Genomic DNA, 19,300 nt, shown 5'->3' on the forward strand with positions numbered 1-19,300 from the left:
GAAATGAGCGAGGTGTACAACTCACATGTGACAGGGCGATACTGCTCTGGTGGATGAAAACAGAGAGAAAGTCTCAAAATACAGGTTTTTTTAAAATGCTGGTGTGACATAGAACAGCAGGAGGCTTTTACAGTAAAAAGGGCTTAGTATATTATCAACCACAAGCAAATATGCAGGTATTCACAAAATGATTACAGACCCAGTGGGAACAGGTCTAGACCTGATACAGGAATGTGAAAATAAAGCCGACTTCCTGGTCTGAACAGTAGAGAGGGGAATTTTAAACTCAAAGAATGAGGGAGGAAGACTTTGACAGAAAAAAAAAATGGACAGAAAACAGGAAAAGATAAGTCTGACATCAACTGTGGGGCTGGAGACAGGATAGGTGATATTAAAAATGGATGTGGTTTATCATTTATGAGCGGCTCCATCATGACGATCAGCTTTATCTGTCAGTTGTGCACACAAATCAACATTGACTCTGAATCCACTTTGCACACAAGAGCATGACAGATTCAAAACTGAAATCCTGTGAATATACTACTGCATGTCATGCACACACCATCAATCCAACACGGAGGGAAAAAGTAAGTCTGTACTCACTTGATCTTTCTTTGTTTTGAAGGATGATGCAACATAAGCGAGGTACTGAATGACTTTTTTGGTGTTTTCGGTTTTTCCAGCACCAGATTCACCCCTGAGGAAATAATAGAAAGGTTTGAAAGTGACATTTTAATGCTTAAGTGCTGTGCCATGCCAAGCTTGAACCCATTTCACTTTATATGGATTTAATATCATCACCAGTAACTACTAATATAAAGACTATGCAGACCCCAGGACTTCATTTCACTTTTATGCAAACCCTTGTAGCTCAAAATGAATATTAAATTTCCATATTTAAATGTACTTTAAGATATGTGACTTTTTGTAATTAAACAAAGAACAAAAAGGAGGTCGTCAAGCTTACGTGCACAATATGGACTGATCCTCACGATCTAAAGATGAACAAGAAAAATATATTTAAGTGACTGCATCACATGAACGGAAGTCTGTCATTATGTCATGGTTCATGTCCTCACCCTGCATCATGCTTCTGTAGGCCGTGTCTGTGATGGCGTAGATATGAGGGGGCATCTCGTGCCTCTTTTTGCCTTTGTACATCTCCACGATCTCTTCTGTGTAAATGGGCAGGTACTTGTATGGGTTTATTACCACACAGAAGAGCCCAGAATATGTCTGAAACAGTCATTTACACGCAGTCATTAGACACAAAACGCACATTTGTATAAAGCCACTCTTCTCGAACACAAAGCTCAAGTTTGCATGATTCTCAGTTTAATGATGAGACTAATGGAGAAACATGCACTTTTAAAAAAATTTATTAAAAATTGTAAAAATTCTTGCTGCCTTAAAATTTGGTCGAATCAAATATACATTCCTAGTCATCACAAGCTACATTTAGCATTTGATTATTACAGGTTTATACTGAGATGATCATGAACATTTTATATCAAATACATTTGATTTCCTATTTAAGAATGCATTTTGATTTATTTGGGAAGTTATGAGAGTTTATTATAAAAAAAAAAATAGGCATTTGAATTTTCATTTTAAATTTTGTTAGGGAAAAAAAAAACGTCTATAACCTACATCAATCAAGCTGACTAAAAATATTAAGTTATTTTATATAACCTAATTATTTGAAACCGGATTAACTTATTAGGATAATTTAAAGCAACAAAAATAGGTCTTGACTATAAAATATTTTTACAGTGTGTTGACAAACTGCAGCTAATAAAGTGCAGTTTATATTTAACCTACACTGTTAAAAATTGATTTTTTGCCAAGTAAATAAAAACTGTATTTTACAAGATAACATTTCATTCTTATGAAAAAGCAAAAAAAAAAAAAAAAAAAAAAGGCATTTACTGTACTTTACTTGTACTTCAAGGTTTCACTTATTTCTCAAAAATTACTTGTGAAATCTACTAGTCATTTCTCAGTGAAACATGCTAAACACCCCATGTATTAACCACGCATGATTTGAGCAACAAGAAATTTGTTTGTCCACACCATAAGGGACACAAAAAAAATCCAATCAGACAACTCAGAATCTTTGCAAATGCTCTCCACTAGCACTAAAACATACAGTTGGTTTACTATAAAATTCATACATGAGCATTTTCATTTGATTAAAAGTGCATTCCAAGTGATTAACACCATCTTGGTTATGGAATTTCCCCCGAATAATTCTTATTTGTGCGTCTTCGTTTCCTTCCCTCACATCCTGGAAGGGGGGAGCTTAGATGCAAGGATGCAAGGAAATGAGGGCAAAGGAACTACCCTCCCTTCCTTTAGCATCACTTCAAAGTATTGACGAATTCAATTAACAAATACTTTACACAACTGATTTTGATCATGTCGGAACTCTTAAATAGAGAATTTTATACCGTAACAATTTCAACCTCCACTAAAACCATTTTATTTAACCATTTACTAACAATGAATTATTCTCAGTTAACTTTATTTGTTGAAAAGTTTTACATTAAAATTAAATTAACTATGAACAAACATTAACTTCCTTAACATCAACTTCTCTTGCTTGGCATTTACATTGTGTTTGTGCACTGTAGCTGGGGATAATTGGTGTGGATGAGAAGGGGAGGAAATATTTGCAATGTGTCACATCAAGTCGATAAAATACTTCTTCAAAGAATACTACTTCTGCCAGCTTTAATCGCTATTTACATAGGGAGAAAATATAATCTAACTGCAATATAAATTGTGATAAACTAAAACTTCATTTGGTTAAATGTTAAGGTCTTTAAAGAATGAACTATAGAAAACAAAAAACAGAATTAAAGCTGACAGAATCCAATACAACATGCTTAATAGATAAAGTTTCATCAGTTTTGATCCGTTTCACGGTTGTTAGACAGAAGGTGCGTCCCAAATCGTAAATTTGTACTATAAAATGGCTTAGAATAGTGCATAAGTAGTGCATTCACACTGAAAACTCAAAAATAAATAATAATAATAATAATAATAATAATAATGTGCACTTTAATTTCTCGGATGACACACTTATTTAACCGTTAAAAAGAAGTGTAAGGTTGGACACTTCACACACTCAACAGCCTCTCCTTTGCTCAAGTAGTGGAAGGGTCAGAGCTTTCGGGCACTGATGTTGGATTACTTTATTTTGGATTGTAAAAGCAAAGTTCTCCTACGAGAGTGATTATACAGTCTCCTAATGGTGAATGCGGTTATACTCATGACAGGCATTATTTGATAGTCAGATCATTTATTGCACTAATTTGGCAACAGTCAAACGTCATCAGGAAAATGTTTTGATTTCCTGATTAGTTAAAAAAAAAAAAAAAAAAACGACACTACATACATATACTAGATGTAGCTAGAAAAAGCAAGAGCGAGGAAGGATCTTCAGAAGCACTTTGGTTGTTTACCCTGAGTTCATGTTTCCTTTAACGTCTGTTCAAGATCTAAGATAAACAACCTATGATTGCTTTACTGCTATTGAGGTCATGTAAAAATCGATTCAAACCTACAACAGACATTTAACTTTAAAAGCATCAGTTCTTCAGAGCAGTGTCTCAACCACGTTTCTGGAAGACCACCAACACTGCACATTTTGAATGTCTCTTTTGTCTGTCACACCTATCACAGTTCTTTCCATCTGAATCAGGCGTGTTTGGTTGAGACACGGAAAAAGTGGAGAGCTTGTGGTCCTCCAGGAAAGTGGTTGAAAAGCACTGCTTTAGAATTATGACTCTCTCAATACGAATCTTATCGTACCAGGCCTGATGGTGCATAAATGGAAATAAATAGGTAAACAACAACAACAACTTTATTCCATAATCAGGGTTTCTGCAAGTTTGAGTTAAATTTAAGACATGAAGACAATTATGAATGAATCTTTAGACCCATAAAAGGGCTAAAGGACAAGGAATTTAAATGGAAAAGAACATTTGCCCTATCAATATATATATTTAGAATTTAGTACATTTAATAATACAGTAATAATTTATAATTTAAAATATTCAAGATTTTATTTCTTAGCTAAATATTTTAAATAGTGTAAAAGCAAAATCCATGCACAACAATCTGTTTTGGCCGATGTCCTCAGCAGTAAATACACGGAGAACGTTTAAACAAATGTTACTGTAAAGAAAATAATTAAACCCTTGAGAGAGTAAAAAACTACCTTTTTTTTTTAAATAATAAGTTTAAAGTTTTGAGATGATTGTTGGTGATTAAATGGGTTTTGGCCAGATTGGATAGCAATACATGAACAAAGGAAAATTAAGACCTTTTTAAAAAAAAGCTTTAAGACCTACAACACAATATTTTAGTAAATTTATGACATTAAGGCCTTAAATTTGGATTTTGAGATTTAAGACATTAAGACCCTGCAGAAACCCTGATTATGCATATTACTCTCTGAACATACAAACAGAAGCATTTCAGTCAGACTTACATAGATGAGTCCTGAGTAGTATCTTTCCCTCAGATTGTGCAGAACAGATGCTTCATTCAGGCAGGTGAGTTCGGCCATATCCTCCACCTTGCTGAATTTGGGTGGGTTCATCTTCTGGATGTCATCCTTGTTCACCTTGATCTTCTTGCCAGAGTCAGCCAGCTCCACGAGACACTCATCTCCAGTCTCCTCTTTGATGGATCCAGCCTCAAAACCCAGCTTCTCTGAAGGAACCCATACTAGCTTCTTAGTGGCCCAGTCTGCCTGAGCCAAAGGGTCGTTGATCGTGTTGCGGTCGGCATAGAGGAACTTCTCTGCGTCTGACATTTTGGCTGAGAGGGAAAGAGAAGCATTTAGTTTAATGGTTTTGTGGTTTTAAAATAAATCCTAATTATTGGACTAACATCTATAGAAGGGGATCTGAGAAATAAAGCAGCATGACAACTGTGTTTATAAAAAAAAAAATGCTTTTGCCTAACTATTATAGACCGGTTGAAGCATTTGAATATTGCATGTGTCAATATTGTCCTAGAAATGACAACCACTCCTCAGACATCTGACTGATCAAGCAACACTTCTGCTTCCAATTCTCCTTCCCTTTCCCCCATTTGTTTCCTACACACACTAAAATTTGAATTGCTTTAACCCCTAATTATAAGAATTCCACAAATTCCCAAACTCATTTCAGAACAGCAACTCCATATTAGTGCACATTGAGTGTGTGTGAGTGTGTGTGTGTGTGTGTGTGTGTGTGTGTGTGTGTGTGTGTATGCCTAGAAACAGAGTCTGACTAACCTGTAAAAAGGTAAAACACAAACAGTTATGGGTGTGTGCGCATGTTCATGTAGATTAGAAATTATGATTCAGCATAAAAGGTTCACACAGTAAGATAAAACTTCCTGACAGCTGAAACACCACTTCCGAGGTCATTTTAATTAGAAATGGAGTATTATATTTCACATTTAACATGCTATTTTTATATTGTGAATATTAATATGGTTACATTTTATTCAATATACAAATATATGTGTCTGTAGGGTTAAAAAAAAAGAGTTTTAAATTTGAATATTAGCTTCTCTGGCTATAACATGGCAAAACTAGAACATTTTTGTAAATATAATTTCTTTTCTTTAAATGACAATTTTTTGAGAACTAAATTTTATAACATTATAACATATTTATAAAAATATAAAATTTTACTGTATTGCACATTAAATAAAAAACAAATACTAGACAATTTGTGCGCGTGTGTGGGTGTGTGTGTGGGTGTTGGGGGGAAGGGGGGGGGGTTCTTTGTTCCAGATTCTTGTTTCTTGTTACTTTGTAACAGTTGTTAACATTGCAGTAATTAATTCATTTCTTCCAATGTTTTTGAATTAAGTTCTTTAAGTCTCAAAATAAAATTTTAATTCTTCCATATTGCTGATTTGCTTTACAATATCCATCCAATAACCAAAAGAGGGGTTGTCATGCTTATACCAGTATCTGGTAATACTCTTCTTGCTTGCAACGCTTAATATATTTACAAGGTAAACATCCTCCTTTACAACCACCTCTTCATAGTTTCCATGCGAATTTGTAAAAGTCTTTTGGTATATGGTCTCCTAAGACCTTTTCCATTACCAATAAATCTCATTCCAGAAAGGTCATATTTTTGCACAAGTCCAGAAAATATGGAGATGACCTACATCAACCTTCCCACATATGCTCCAGCAAGTTTGAGGTGTGGGCAATCGTTTGCTTTTAATTTAGGGCGTAAGGGAAAAAACGTACTAGATTTGACCAATTCTTTCTATCTCCACCAACTGGTTGTGTGTGTGTGTGTTTCCAATTTTTCAACTGGAATTTCTTCCGCTAATTCTCTTCCCATTTCTGCCTAATATAGTTTGTGGTATCTTTTTCACTCTCTATATGGGAGAGAGATTTTACTTTTTTTTTTTTATAAGAATCTATAATTAATTATTAGATTAAATAATTAGTTTTATTAATTAATTCGAATCTGTTCAAAATGAATAAAAATGTCTTTTGCTTTATATTCCGCTTCAAAGTAATCTCAAATTTGCAGATAGCGGCACAAGTCTGTCCAAATTATATGTTTTAAAATTCTGAAAAACACTTAAATTGTCATTGAGCCACAAATGGATAAATCAAGCATTACCTGCTTTTTATGTACATCTTTTGAAACCGGCATCATTAAGACTCAGTTTAAAAGTTATGGTCCAATGCCATCTATCTTAGCATTATAATGGGGTCTTATTATACTGCTCAGAAATCAGTCAGAAATTATCTTTGTCTCCCAAAATACCTTAAATAGCGAACCCTTGGACTGTACTCTCTTTACTTTTCCACTTTAAGGTATAGCTACGATTAAAGTATCCCTTTTCTATAAAAACAATTACAAAAAAAAAAAGACATCAACAATAAACAATACATAAGAAAATGTACTTTTGATAATTCTAGAATGTGAAAGATTCACATTTAAAAATATACATAAAAATAAGTGTCTCCAGATAAAAATTAATGTCTGACAACATTAGTGTTCAACAGTTTGGTTTCTGTAGTAATATGAACATTTTAGGGGAACTTCTCCTTTTAGTAAATGTCCATGTAAATGTCTCGTGTGTCCAATACACCATCTAGTCCAAAACGACCTCATCATAAGCTAAAAAAATAAAAAGACTTTCTTCCTAATACAGGATGGATTTCATAAAGTTTATTTTTTAAGCATTGATTGCATTCAGCTTGCCTTTTGTTAAGAGTATAGCCTTTTATTAGTGTAATTTATTAAATCTGTAGGTGAGATTTTGCACTTCTTTATACTTCAAGTTAAAAAGTAGTGTCCAAGCAGTTTCTTCAGTATTCATGACTCTGTATTTAGAGTCATGTCTACATTTAGATAACTACAGCGCATTAACCAAACTTACCTTAGGCAAGATCACATGTTAAAGTGCTCCTAGTACAGATCTACTGTGTGCTGATGTAAATGTACACAAGACACAAGCTACAACAGTTTTGAAGTGAAGGGAACATCTGCACTGAAGGAGTAATTCCTAAACAAGTTTGGACAATGTCATTATGCGCCACACCCTGTGGAGGACTCCAGTACTCAGAAAAAAAGGCTAACACCTTCACTTTTGTTGAACAGAGCAAAAAATGTAACCTAATAAGGCTTACAGGGCTTGGAGCGCTATGCATGTTAAATTAGTCACCTGCAGGGCAATAGAGACAGAATGGATACATCTTTAGCAAAGTTCCTTTGGAACAACAATGAAGTCTAACATACAGAACATGAATATCATGCCAAATGTTGCTCAATAAGACCCATTTAAAAGCAAAACATTGCAAAAGAATGCAAGACGCCTAACTGTTTTGGGGGTATATCAGTGTTGCAATTAGGCATGGAACAGTAACCGTTTTCAAGGTATACCAGTACAAGTCGAGGTTTTAAAACCACCAAATTTTCTGCAATAGCATTCCTAAGGTACAGTAATGTGTAAGATATTTTTATGTTTTTAGGACGACAGTATCTCCAGCTAGGCATCGGCCGGTATAAGATTCTGATGGTATGATAAACTTGTATAAAAATATCACGGTTTCACAGTTTGGCAGTATTGTGATTACTTCTTTAAAATATATTCTATTTAAATTCTAAATAAACAAAAACTTTTTCCCCTTTGAACACAATATATTTTTTTGAGAAACATTTATGATATTTTGGAACCGTAAACATGTCAGGCCAAATAATCCAAATGAATTTAAAACAGCATTTTTGGAGAGGTTTTCTGCTTACTCATACCGCGGGAACGGTATAGCAGAACACTATTGGTGGATTTAAAACCTCGACTTTTCCAAACTGTGGTACACCTTGAAAATGGTTATCATGGCTATCTCCAACACAAAAGATAAGATGTCATTTTAAATTGTAAAGAAATCTGTGTTTTTGAAGCAAATGAAGACAGCAAAAGTCTATGATTCATTTCAATTATTTAGCCTGACACGTTTACTGCTCCAAATTATTCTAAATATTTCTCAAAATAAAATTGTGCTCAAAAGGGAAAAAAAGTTATTGTGTTCTACCCATACTCACAAAAAAGATAATATTTTAGAGCAGCTTCACAATACCGTGAAACCGTGATATTTTCATTCAAGGTTATCATGCCATCAGAGTCTTATACCGGCTCATGCCAAGTTACAACATATGAAGAGTTTGGAGAACATTTGTAGCTAGAAAAAAACTAAAACTTTTTCCCTTTTGAACAATAAATCTTATGTTAGGAAACATTTAAAATATTTTGGAACAGTAAACATATCAGGCGAAACAATTAAAATGAACCACTGACTTTTGCTGATTTCACTACATCCAAATACACAGATTTCTTCACAATTAAAAATGGCATCTTAGGATATTTTTTTTTGCTGGAGATACTGTTGTCCTAAAAAAACACAAAAACAACTTCACATATACCTTAGGAATGGTAGAGCAGAAAATTTGGCAGTTTTAAAACCTTTAATTTTCCAAACGAGATATACAGTTATCTGATATATCTATTAACAGATCTCGAAGTGCTCAAAGATTCTCTGGAGTAAAAATCTTCACCATCCCCAAACCAAAACTAAAATATAAGTTGGTGGCGAAAATAAAAATCATAGCAAATAAATAGGTGTAATAATAAATAAATAAATAAATTAATTAATTGAAACCATAAGAAATAATTAATAAAAATAAAATGTCCTTCAATTGAGCTTTCTGTACTCTGTTGTGAGAGTCTCATGAGTGTTTTTACTGCCAGTGGCTACTAAATACTAAATTATAACCACACAAAAGTACTACACTGGGCAAGAGAAAAAAATAAAATTCATTAGATTTACTAAATTTAAGGTAAACGATTTCAAACAATTTATATAGGCTAAATTATAAACAAGTTAAATTGAGTATGTTCAACTTAATTTGTTTAAATTCAGCCCACATCAATTGTTTGCAACCATTTACCTTAGAAGAAATTCAGTAAATCCAATTAAACTTTTTTTGTAGCAGAAAAAAAAAGCCAAATTATGCAAGGTCAGGGTACCAGCGGCAGCAGTTACATTATGCACAAAGCGGAAAGAGATGACAACAGCACAGCTTTAGCGCTCTGAGACACTGAGTGTGAGAGGGATAAGGAGATTAGCAGGGTGTCATCTCTGTCTGCAAGTTCATTAGCAGCTCCAATACAGTCGCTGTGATTAAATGCAGATGACAGCGTGTACACATGACGTCCACTTTTGTCGGACTGGCCCTCGATGCTTTGATATGCGATTACCAGAACAAAAACAGGAACCGACTATGAGTGCATAACACATGACAAAAGTGTAGTTGAGCAAAAAGGAAGAGGACAGTGAAATGGGACGTGATGATATTGAAAAATTGCTCCACCGCACTGACACACTTCCTCTAGAGGCTTAATAAGGCAACATGTTACAGCCTGTTGTTTGAAATTAAGAGTAACAGAGGAATTAACCTTTTAGACCTGGGGTTAAAATAGTGTTTATATAAGAACAAATGTGACTGTTTTACAGGATTACAAGTACAGTATTTATTTTCCTGACACTTTTACAAAGGTGTAGGTAAAAAATTGTTTGTTTTACAATTTTATACTAAATACGGCTAGAAATAGAAAAAAAAGGGATAGTTCTACCAAAACTGACAATTCAATTCATTTTATATTTACCAAATAAGTTATTTTAAAGTACAGTATGTTGGACACCAGTATCCATTGACTACTATAGTATTTATTTTGATCCATGTTATATGGGTATCAATTGCTACTGATGACTAACATTTTTCAAAATATCTTGTGTTAATGGTGAGAATTTATTTTTTATGGGTGTACAATCCCTTTAAATAAAACAAACCTTAATCTGGGAACCAAATATAATCATATTAAGCTTATAGTGCAATGCATTTTGAACTTAAAATGTGAATCTTTTACAAATGCTAGAATTATCAAAAGTAAACCTTAAACCTGTACCCAAACCACCGATACTCAAACCTGTTGTATTTTGGATATCGGTGGTTATTGGTGTCTTAAATTCTTTGAATTGCCTTGTTAATGTTGAAAATTATTATTTGTGGGTGTTTTATCCTTTAATTAAAACATGCCTTATTCTAGAAGACAAATCTAATCATATTAGGCTTAAAGTGCAATGCAATTTTAACTTGAATTAGTTTTTTTAAATGTGAATCTTTCATAAACGCTAAAATTATCAAAAGTAAACCTTAAACCTAAACCTGTACACAAAGCACTGATACCCAAACCTGTTGTAGTTTGGGTGTCGGTGGTTACCACTGGTGTCATGCATTCTTGAAAATATCTTGTTGATGGTGAGAATGAATTTTTAGGGTGCACTTATCCCTTTACACAAACCAAACCATACCTTAATCTGGGACCCAAATAACCTTATTAAGCTTATGGTGCATTGCAATTTTAACTTAAGTATTTTAAATGTAGCCTTTCACAATTGCTAGAATAATCAAATGTAAACCTTAAACTTAAACCTGTACCCAAACCACCGATAACCCAAACATGTTGTATTTTGGATATCATGGATAGCGGTGTTGTACATTCTTCATAATATCTTGTTGATAGTGAAAATGAAATTTGTGGGTGAACCATCCCTTTAAAACAAAACATACCTTAATTTAGGAGACAAATATAATCATATTAAGCTTAAAGTGCAATGCAATTTTAACAAAGCATTTGATTTCGATATTTTAAAATGTGAATCTTTCACAAATGCTAGAATTATCACAAGCAAACCTTAAACGGTTTTAGATTTTTATCTTATATATTATTTATTGCTTATGATGTCACTGTTATATATATATATATATATATATATATATATATATATATATATATATATATATAAATTTTTATTCTTTTATTGAAAAGTGATATTTATAAAAAAAAATGTGATTTGATTTTGCCATGAAACATCCAGCGAATCTAATCTCAGTCTAAACTCCAAAACTCTCCCTCTCTTTTTTAACCCTATATAGATACAATACATTTGTTATTGTTTTTTGGTGTAGTGGGAAATGATTTCACAAATGCACACATAAACACTGTCAGGGTGTCTGTCCTGCCATTGCTGTGGTCACCTGCAGTGCCATGCCTTATTTTATCCCTCAATCAGCACGTTCTCTTATCCCACTGATCTTAGTTGGCTTAGTTGGTTCAATCCTTGCTTATAGTTCAAATGCCAACAGCTCTGAGATGAAGTCAACAACACATTAGACGCCAGTGCTCTCAGTCAACACGCAGCATTTTATGCAAGTGTACGGTGAAGGAGCTATGGGACAAGTCTTCACAATGAAAATAAGACAAGCTAGTGAAACTTTGTAACTTGAATTGTTACATAAGACTTGAGGCCTCCTGTTCCGAATTTATGTCCTGAGGGCTAAGCAAATCAGGTCGAGTCTGCTGCAAGAAACTGGTCTCAAAGCAACTGGGCGTGTTACTCACACACATACACACACACACACACACACCTGAGATGTTACAGATAGCGAGTTTCTCTGGAATTTGACTACCGAAATTAATTTGGGTAACTTAACAGTACAACAATTAAACTTTAAAGTAACAACACACCACAATATTGTCTTTATTATGAGTTTCTCAAAGATTAAATTATAATTGATGATAATAGCCTACATTTCTATTTCCATGAAATTGTTTTATCACTTATATCGAGGAAGCATAGTTCCACGCGCGTGCACTGGATGATTGTGCATAACAGGTTCAGGTGCGCGCTTGCGCTCTCAGGTGAGATTGTAACTTAAAAGTTTCCTCACCTGTTTTTCCCGGAGCCGTTCGTCGAGAACTTTCCTCAAATCTTCAACCTTTCACGGAGAATGACACGAATGCGACCAAACTTTCCGACAGGCTCTTGAGTTTGTGCTACTTTCCTGCTTTCTCATCGGCAGTCTGCTCTCTAGTTTCCTCACTCACTTCTCTAAGCAAACTCCCTCTGACTCTTAAATCAGCTGTGTGGGCGTGGCTATGCAACGTCGACAACCCCCAATGTCCCGCCCCTTTTGTGGATGTGATTAAACCCCTTTCTGGTGTCAATCAAGCGTTGAGATTTCATTGATTGGTCAATTCTTTTTGTATTTTTTCTTGTAAAGTAGGGGTGCCCAAACTTGATTGATTGGTATATTAAAATTGCCATGGGAAATTTTCTAATTTATTTAGTAATATTTAAAAATAACTAGAAAACGTTGCTTTAAATCATATTAACTAATGCATTATATATTTTTTTTACATTTATAATGAACTTATTACAGTAAAATCCCATTTTAACACAAGGCAAGGTAAGTTTATTTATATAGCACATTTCATACACAGTGGCAATTCAAAATCCTTTACATAAACAAGAATAAAAAAGACAAGTATAAGAAAATAAAAACAAAAACAAGTTCATTGCTGAATACACTAGTCAAGATTACTTTGATGTGCTCACAGATGTATTGTGCATCTGTCAAGTGACAGTATTTCACATTATAATGATCACATTTAATAAGTTATATTATATTATATTATATATTATATTATAAGTAAATTAAAAGTATATATATATTTTTTCTAGACTAGGCCTCCTGTGTTTATGTTCAGTTATTTCACATTAAATGCAGTGAAAATAACTTATTTTTTGCTATAGAAATTGTAAAAGTTAAACAACAAAAAACTGAGAAACAGAGAAAAATGCAATATGCTATATATATGTACACTACCGGTCAAAAGTTTGGAGTCAGTTTTTTTTTATGTTTATTTATTTATTTATTTATTTTAAGAAAATGAGTCTGTTCATCAAGGTGGCACTTAATAAATGTAAAAAATAGTCAAATGTTAAACATTTATATTATATATATTTGATAAACTGTTGATTGAGTAGTGATTGAGTAAATCAAATCAGATCTGACATTGCACACATTGTAATGCACACACTGTTTGCACACATGAAATCACTATTGCACTAAAGCTTTTCAGTCCAACTGAGCCACCAATCTGATTACTTATAGATTATTTGGTTGTCTTTATGCACAGCATGAACTCAGTGTGATATAACTGGCCACAACCATTGGCCAACAGTGCAAAAAAAGCTTTTATTTACCAATACTGATTATAAAGTTCATTAGTGCACGTTCACTTTGTGTTCAGCAGAAATGGGTTGCAGAAATATTTTTCAGTTAATCTTACGTTTAGGGATATTTGAAAAAGTCCTTGTTAAAGAGTTACAAGAACCAGACCAACCAGCTATGAGAAGAAAATCAACTTTGATCTGAAACAAAGAAGAATTTAAAGACTGTGAACTTAATGGCTCTATGGAAGGAAACATCTAAGCTAAGCATTAATTTTATAAGTAGAAGAAAAATATTTTGTAAAGTTCATGAAAAGTGAGCGTTTCTAGCATTGCAGAGTCTCGGCTGGGTCAGTTGGCATTTCCATGTGGAGTTTGCATGTTCTCCTCGTGTTGGAGTGGGTTTCCTCCGGGTGTTCCAGTTTCCCCCACAGTCCAAAGACATGCAGTACAGGCGAATTGAATAAACTAAATTGGCAGTAGTGTATGAGTGTGAATGTGAGAGTGTATAGGTATTTTTCCGAGTACTGGGTTGCAGCTGGAAGGGCATCCGCTGTGTAAAACATATGCTGGATAAGATGGCGGATACACCAATAGTAGACTATTTGTCAACACTTCTATTGTGACAGTTCACTGAATTTTGTGGAAAAAAAAAGTGGTTTGAATAAAGCACAAATGGCAGAAATGTCCACTCTTAAGTAAACAATAAGTTAAACAACAATCCCCTATCACATTTAACATTATTTTACACTTAATAATGGAGTCAGTTTACTGTAAGTTCGACATTTGGTGTAGTCATTCCAGGTTAAGGAATGAATAAATTTAAAACGAATGTAAAATGCTTGAAATGTACCTGAAATTTTGAAATGGATCATTCATTCATTTTCTGGTCGGCTTAGTCCCTTTATTAATCCGGGGTCGCCACAGTGGAATGAACCGCCAACTTATCCAGCAAGTTTTTTTTTTTTTCACACATTAGATGCCCTTTTCGCTGCACCCCATCTCTGGGAAACATCCACACACACATTCACACATACACTCATACACTACGGACAAATTAGCCTAAACTATTTACCTGTACTGCATTTCTTTGGATTGTTGGGGAAACCGAAGCACCCGGAGGAAACCCACGCGAACGCAAGGAGAACATGCAATCTCCACACAGAAACGCCAACTGAGCCAAGGCTCGAACCAGCGACCCAGCATCCTTCTTGCTGTGAGGCAACAGCACTACCTACTGCGCCACTGCTTTGCCGGAATGAATCATATATCAAATATTAAAGTATTCTGAGAGAAAGATGTGGAGATAATCCAATACTATATCAATAACCACATTTAAATAACTATAACTTGTGGTGTTCTTTGTTAGTGGGAGGAGCCAAATATTTCATTTGGTGAACTTTATTCACCCCCATATCTCTGATTGGTGCATTGTTTCAATAATTTTTCTGACTGAAAAATTAAGTGAAAAATGAAAACACACTTCTGTCCAGCTGAGGCCTGTTGCACAAAGCCAGTTTGGGGGTTTTCACCCATGTAAGTTCGCATTTAGTTTGCGCAAACTGAGTTTTCGGGCTCAATAAGGCAGCTTGGTTTTGATCAGGTTTCATTGCCATGACAACTTACACAGCTAACCTGCTCTGGAACAGGTTTTATTCTGATTTAGTAACACAAAATGGACCAATCAGCTGTGAGTAAAGTCACAATTATCTGATGCTATATCGCCACTCCCAGTCCCTGTGTGTCTTTATTTGATCCAAAATTAAGTCTTTTAGACTAAAAAGACGCATTTTTTGTTCATGATATGATTATATTTAGTAAAGTATAGTTATTTACATCATATAATCAAATACTTTTGAACTGTCAGTGAATAATACTAATGCCTTTAACATTAACGCTTAAATATTCAGATATGAATTAGCTTGAATAAATAAGCTTTTTAAATGTCTTTTGAATTTGTCAACCTACCTACATTATTAAAACAATATTTACCTTCTGAACTCCACAGCTTTAAACATAGACATAATGCAAACACGTCCAACAAAAGCACATACTGTATAATTAAATAGCTCATCACAAATATACAAATTTCCACTTACCTTTTTGTTCAATTTATTAGGATAAATATGTAATTTGTGGTGACACAATAGCGCAGTGGGTAGCGTTGTCGCCTCACAGCAAGAAGGTCGCTGGTTCGAGCATCGACTGGGTCAGTTGGCACTTCTGTGAGGAGTTTGCATGTTCTCCCCATGTTCTTGTGGGTTTCCTCTGGGTGCTCTGGATTTCACCACAGTTCAAAGACATGTGCTGTCGGTGAATTGGGCTAAATTGTCCGTATAGTGTATGACTGCATATCCTGGTCCTCCAGGTTGGAGGTTGAACATTGGGCTAACAACCCACCTCATAAAAACTAGATTCAGTTCTCAGTTCTACTCAGTTCAGAGAGTATGTGGTCCCTCTTTAAATAAGGGCAAACAGGTTGGTAATAAGCAAAGCTGCTGTTTGTGGAGTTGCTTAATGATCCTCTGCTGAGATTTTGAGAGATTCAATGTACACTCAAAAAAACTTTTTTTTTTAACTTGGTCAAACTACTTATTTAAATGAGCTGAAACAACAAAATTTCTGAAATTTCATTGGGACAACATAATTTTTGATGTTCAATCCACATAAATTTGTTGAAAGTGTTAACTTAATCGATTTGTGTCGGGACAACATGAATGAATTGTGTGGAACCCTGCATTCTTTACAGTGTATTACAGTATATTTCAGCTGATTTCATCTAAGGCTTTGACTTAAGCCAGTTGTAGTTTTGTGTTTCTCTTCTGATTCTGCTTATTAAGAGCTAGTGTTAATCACCAGTGCTCAATCATCACCTAATTAATCCTTTCGTTGTCTCATTAACTTGAGTAACTTTAACTCAATTTAGATAGGGACCAAATACTGTCTAAGCTGAGTAAAGTTTACTTGGTGGATTGTGCTGTGTACGAAACATCAATATGGTGCAGCTAAATATCAACTTCGCTTTAAATAGCCCTGGGAGTAAATAAGTAAATGTGTAATTTGTATTGAAAACAAATGCCAAATAGCCATTTTTATCTCTCTAGAAGTAGACCTGCTTATGATGACGTCATTACACTGACTCATATTTAATTACTTAAATGACCTCTGTAATTACCCCGTTATCCTTTTGTAGTTATAGGAAGTTTGTGGAATATAAGCCGTAATGCAGGAGTGCTGGAGGTGCCGGTGGAGGGTGAAGGAATGCAGAGCTCTGTCTGTACCTGCAGGCCTGCAGTGATTTTCCCCTGTGCATTTAAAGAGTCCGGCTGAGGAGGTGGAGTCCCACAGAGAGAGAGAGTCCAAAGTGAAACTTCCAGCAGGCCTGAGTCATATATACTGTAGGATATCATAAAACCGTGATCGGGTGATCACTGAGATAAGCTGGTCTGTAAACTACAGACATGTTATCTTCATGGGCGTTTATAGATGTTGGATATTCTCTGTGTCAGTCTGGGTTTGCCAGATATGAGCACTGATTACTGTAAATGATGCTGTCAACTGAGTAAATAAGCCTATATATATATATATATATATATATATATATATATATATATATATATATATATATATATATATATATATATGTATGTGTATATATATATATATATATATATATATATATATATATATATATATATATATATATATATATATGTACATACATATATATATATACACATACATATACACACACACGCACGCACAAACACACACACACACACACACACACACACACACACACACACACACACACACACACACACACACACACACATATATGTGTGAACAAAACACACTTCTGTCCAGCTGAGGCCTGTTGCACAAAGCTAGTTTGGGGGTTTTCACCCAGGTAAGTTCGCGTTTAGTTTGCACAAATTGTGTTTTCAGGCTCAAGAAGGCAGCTTGGTTTTGATCAGGTTTCATTGCCATGACAACTTACACAGCTAACCTGCTCTGGAACAGGTTTTATTCTGATTTAGTAACCCAAAATGGACCAATCAGCTGTGAGTAAAGTCACAATTATCTGATGCTATATCGCCACTCCCAGTCCCTGTGTGTCTTTATTTGATCCAAACTTAAGTCTTTTAGACTAAAAAGACACATTTTTTGTTCATGATATGATTATATTTAGTAAAGTATATTCATTTACATCATACAATCAAATACTTTTGAACTGTCAGTGAATAATAATAATGCCTTTAACATTAACGTTTAAATATTCAGATATAAATTAGCTTGAGTATATAAGCTTTTTAAATGTCTTTTGAATTTGTCAACCTACCTACATTATTAAAACAATATTTACCTTCTTAAACTTTCGCTGCATCAACATTGTTTATTTCAGCCTTGTTTTGAAACTCATTTAATTTCTGATATTAGTAAATATTTGGAAATTTCTGGAACAACTTTACCGGTAAATTAAAAAAAAGCGCTGTTCACACAGGCAAGGACATTACAAATTTTTTTCGGAAAAGACCATTCACACATCCATTCCGAAATACTGGTAAATTCTGACATCTTTAACCAGAAATGAGCTCTAAACAGCTGCGCTTGTATTTGTAAACACTTTCACATGTCGAGATGTTCATCATGTGTGTGTGCTGACGCTCACAGGCTGTTTTACGTGCACACATCAGAGCTTGAAGGTAAACAAACAACGGCTTATCATAAGCACTTTATCAATATTTTTTTTCCACAGTTTGCATTGAGAAGGAACAGATTTGTTATCTGACTAACATCTAGCAGCTAAATGTCTCTGGAAAAAATATTCAAAGACTTTTATTTTTATAAACCGCGCGGATGTGAATGCGTCTAAGTGTTCTGATTGGCTAAAGTAACGTCTCAATTCTGGCAAATTACCTGTAATGTTACAACTTCGGAATGAATTTCCGGAAAATTGACGGAATGCTGCGCTGTGTGATTACAGAAGAAAGTTTGCCAGAAAGAGTCAGGAAAGCATCGATAAGCATCTTGTCGATAATTATTTACACAATTGGCATCAAGAAAGAACATTTAATGTTATCTGACTAACATCTTGCAGCTAAATGTGTCTGGAAAAATATTCACAGGATATTATATTCATATGCGCGGATGTGAATGCGTCTGACTGTTCTGATTGGCTAAAGATTGCCATCTCACGTCAGTGCGTTCCGTCTAAAACGGAACTAAGATGGCAATCTTTAGCCAATCAGAACAGTCAGACGCATTCACATCTGCATAAATAATTATCAATAAGATTCTCATGATAAGCCATTGTTTATTTACCTTCAAGCTCTGCTTCCTTCAGTTGCTTGAAGCGTTGGTGTGCCCGTGAAGCAGGCTGTGAGCGTCCGCACAAACACATATCATGTACATCTCGACATGTGAAAGTGTTTCTCTATATTTTCATCGAAGTTGTTCACAATACTGATCCATCCACAGAGTTTGTAATGTAGTCAAATGTTTACACATACAAGCGCAGCCGTTTAACGGTCATTTCAGTTTAATAAAATTATTTTTTTTTAAATTAACAAAAAAAATTTATAAAAATTACGTAAGGTCCTCGCCTGTGTGAACAGCACTTTTTTTTATTCACTGGTAAAGTAGTTCTGGAAATTTTCCAGACATTTACCGGTATCACTC

At 34.4% G+C, this 19,300-nt stretch overlaps 1 protein-coding gene across 4 annotated transcripts in view; it reads right to left on the reverse strand.

Annotated features, from left to right (window-relative positions):
- Positions 1–12,492, reverse strand: part of myh9a (myosin, heavy chain 9a, non-muscle) — a 39,877-nt gene extending 27,385 nt beyond the window's left edge. For 2 of the 4 annotated variants that reach the window (XR_015492510.1, XM_087255057.1), the window contains exons 1-6: positions 12,333–12,492; positions 4,499–4,830; positions 1,080–1,236; positions 968–995; positions 604–697; positions 26–46 (exon numbers count right to left, since the gene is read on the reverse strand). Coding sequence is in view for 3 of the 4 variants with exons in the window: in XM_087255057.1 (XP_087111183.1) it covers positions 26–46; positions 604–697; positions 968–995; positions 1,080–1,236; positions 4,499–4,825 (627 nt within the window). In the remaining variant the exon portion in view is untranslated. 4 annotated transcript variants of the gene reach the window in all.
- Between the last annotated feature and the right edge of the window lie 6,808 nt (positions 12,493–19,300).

This window comes from Danio rerio, chromosome 6, assembly GCF_052040795.2.
Source record: "Danio rerio strain M-AB ecotype USA chromosome 6, GRCz13ab, whole genome shotgun sequence".
In the NCBI taxonomy this organism is placed as follows: Eukaryota; Metazoa; Chordata; class Actinopteri; order Cypriniformes; family Danionidae; genus Danio; species Danio rerio.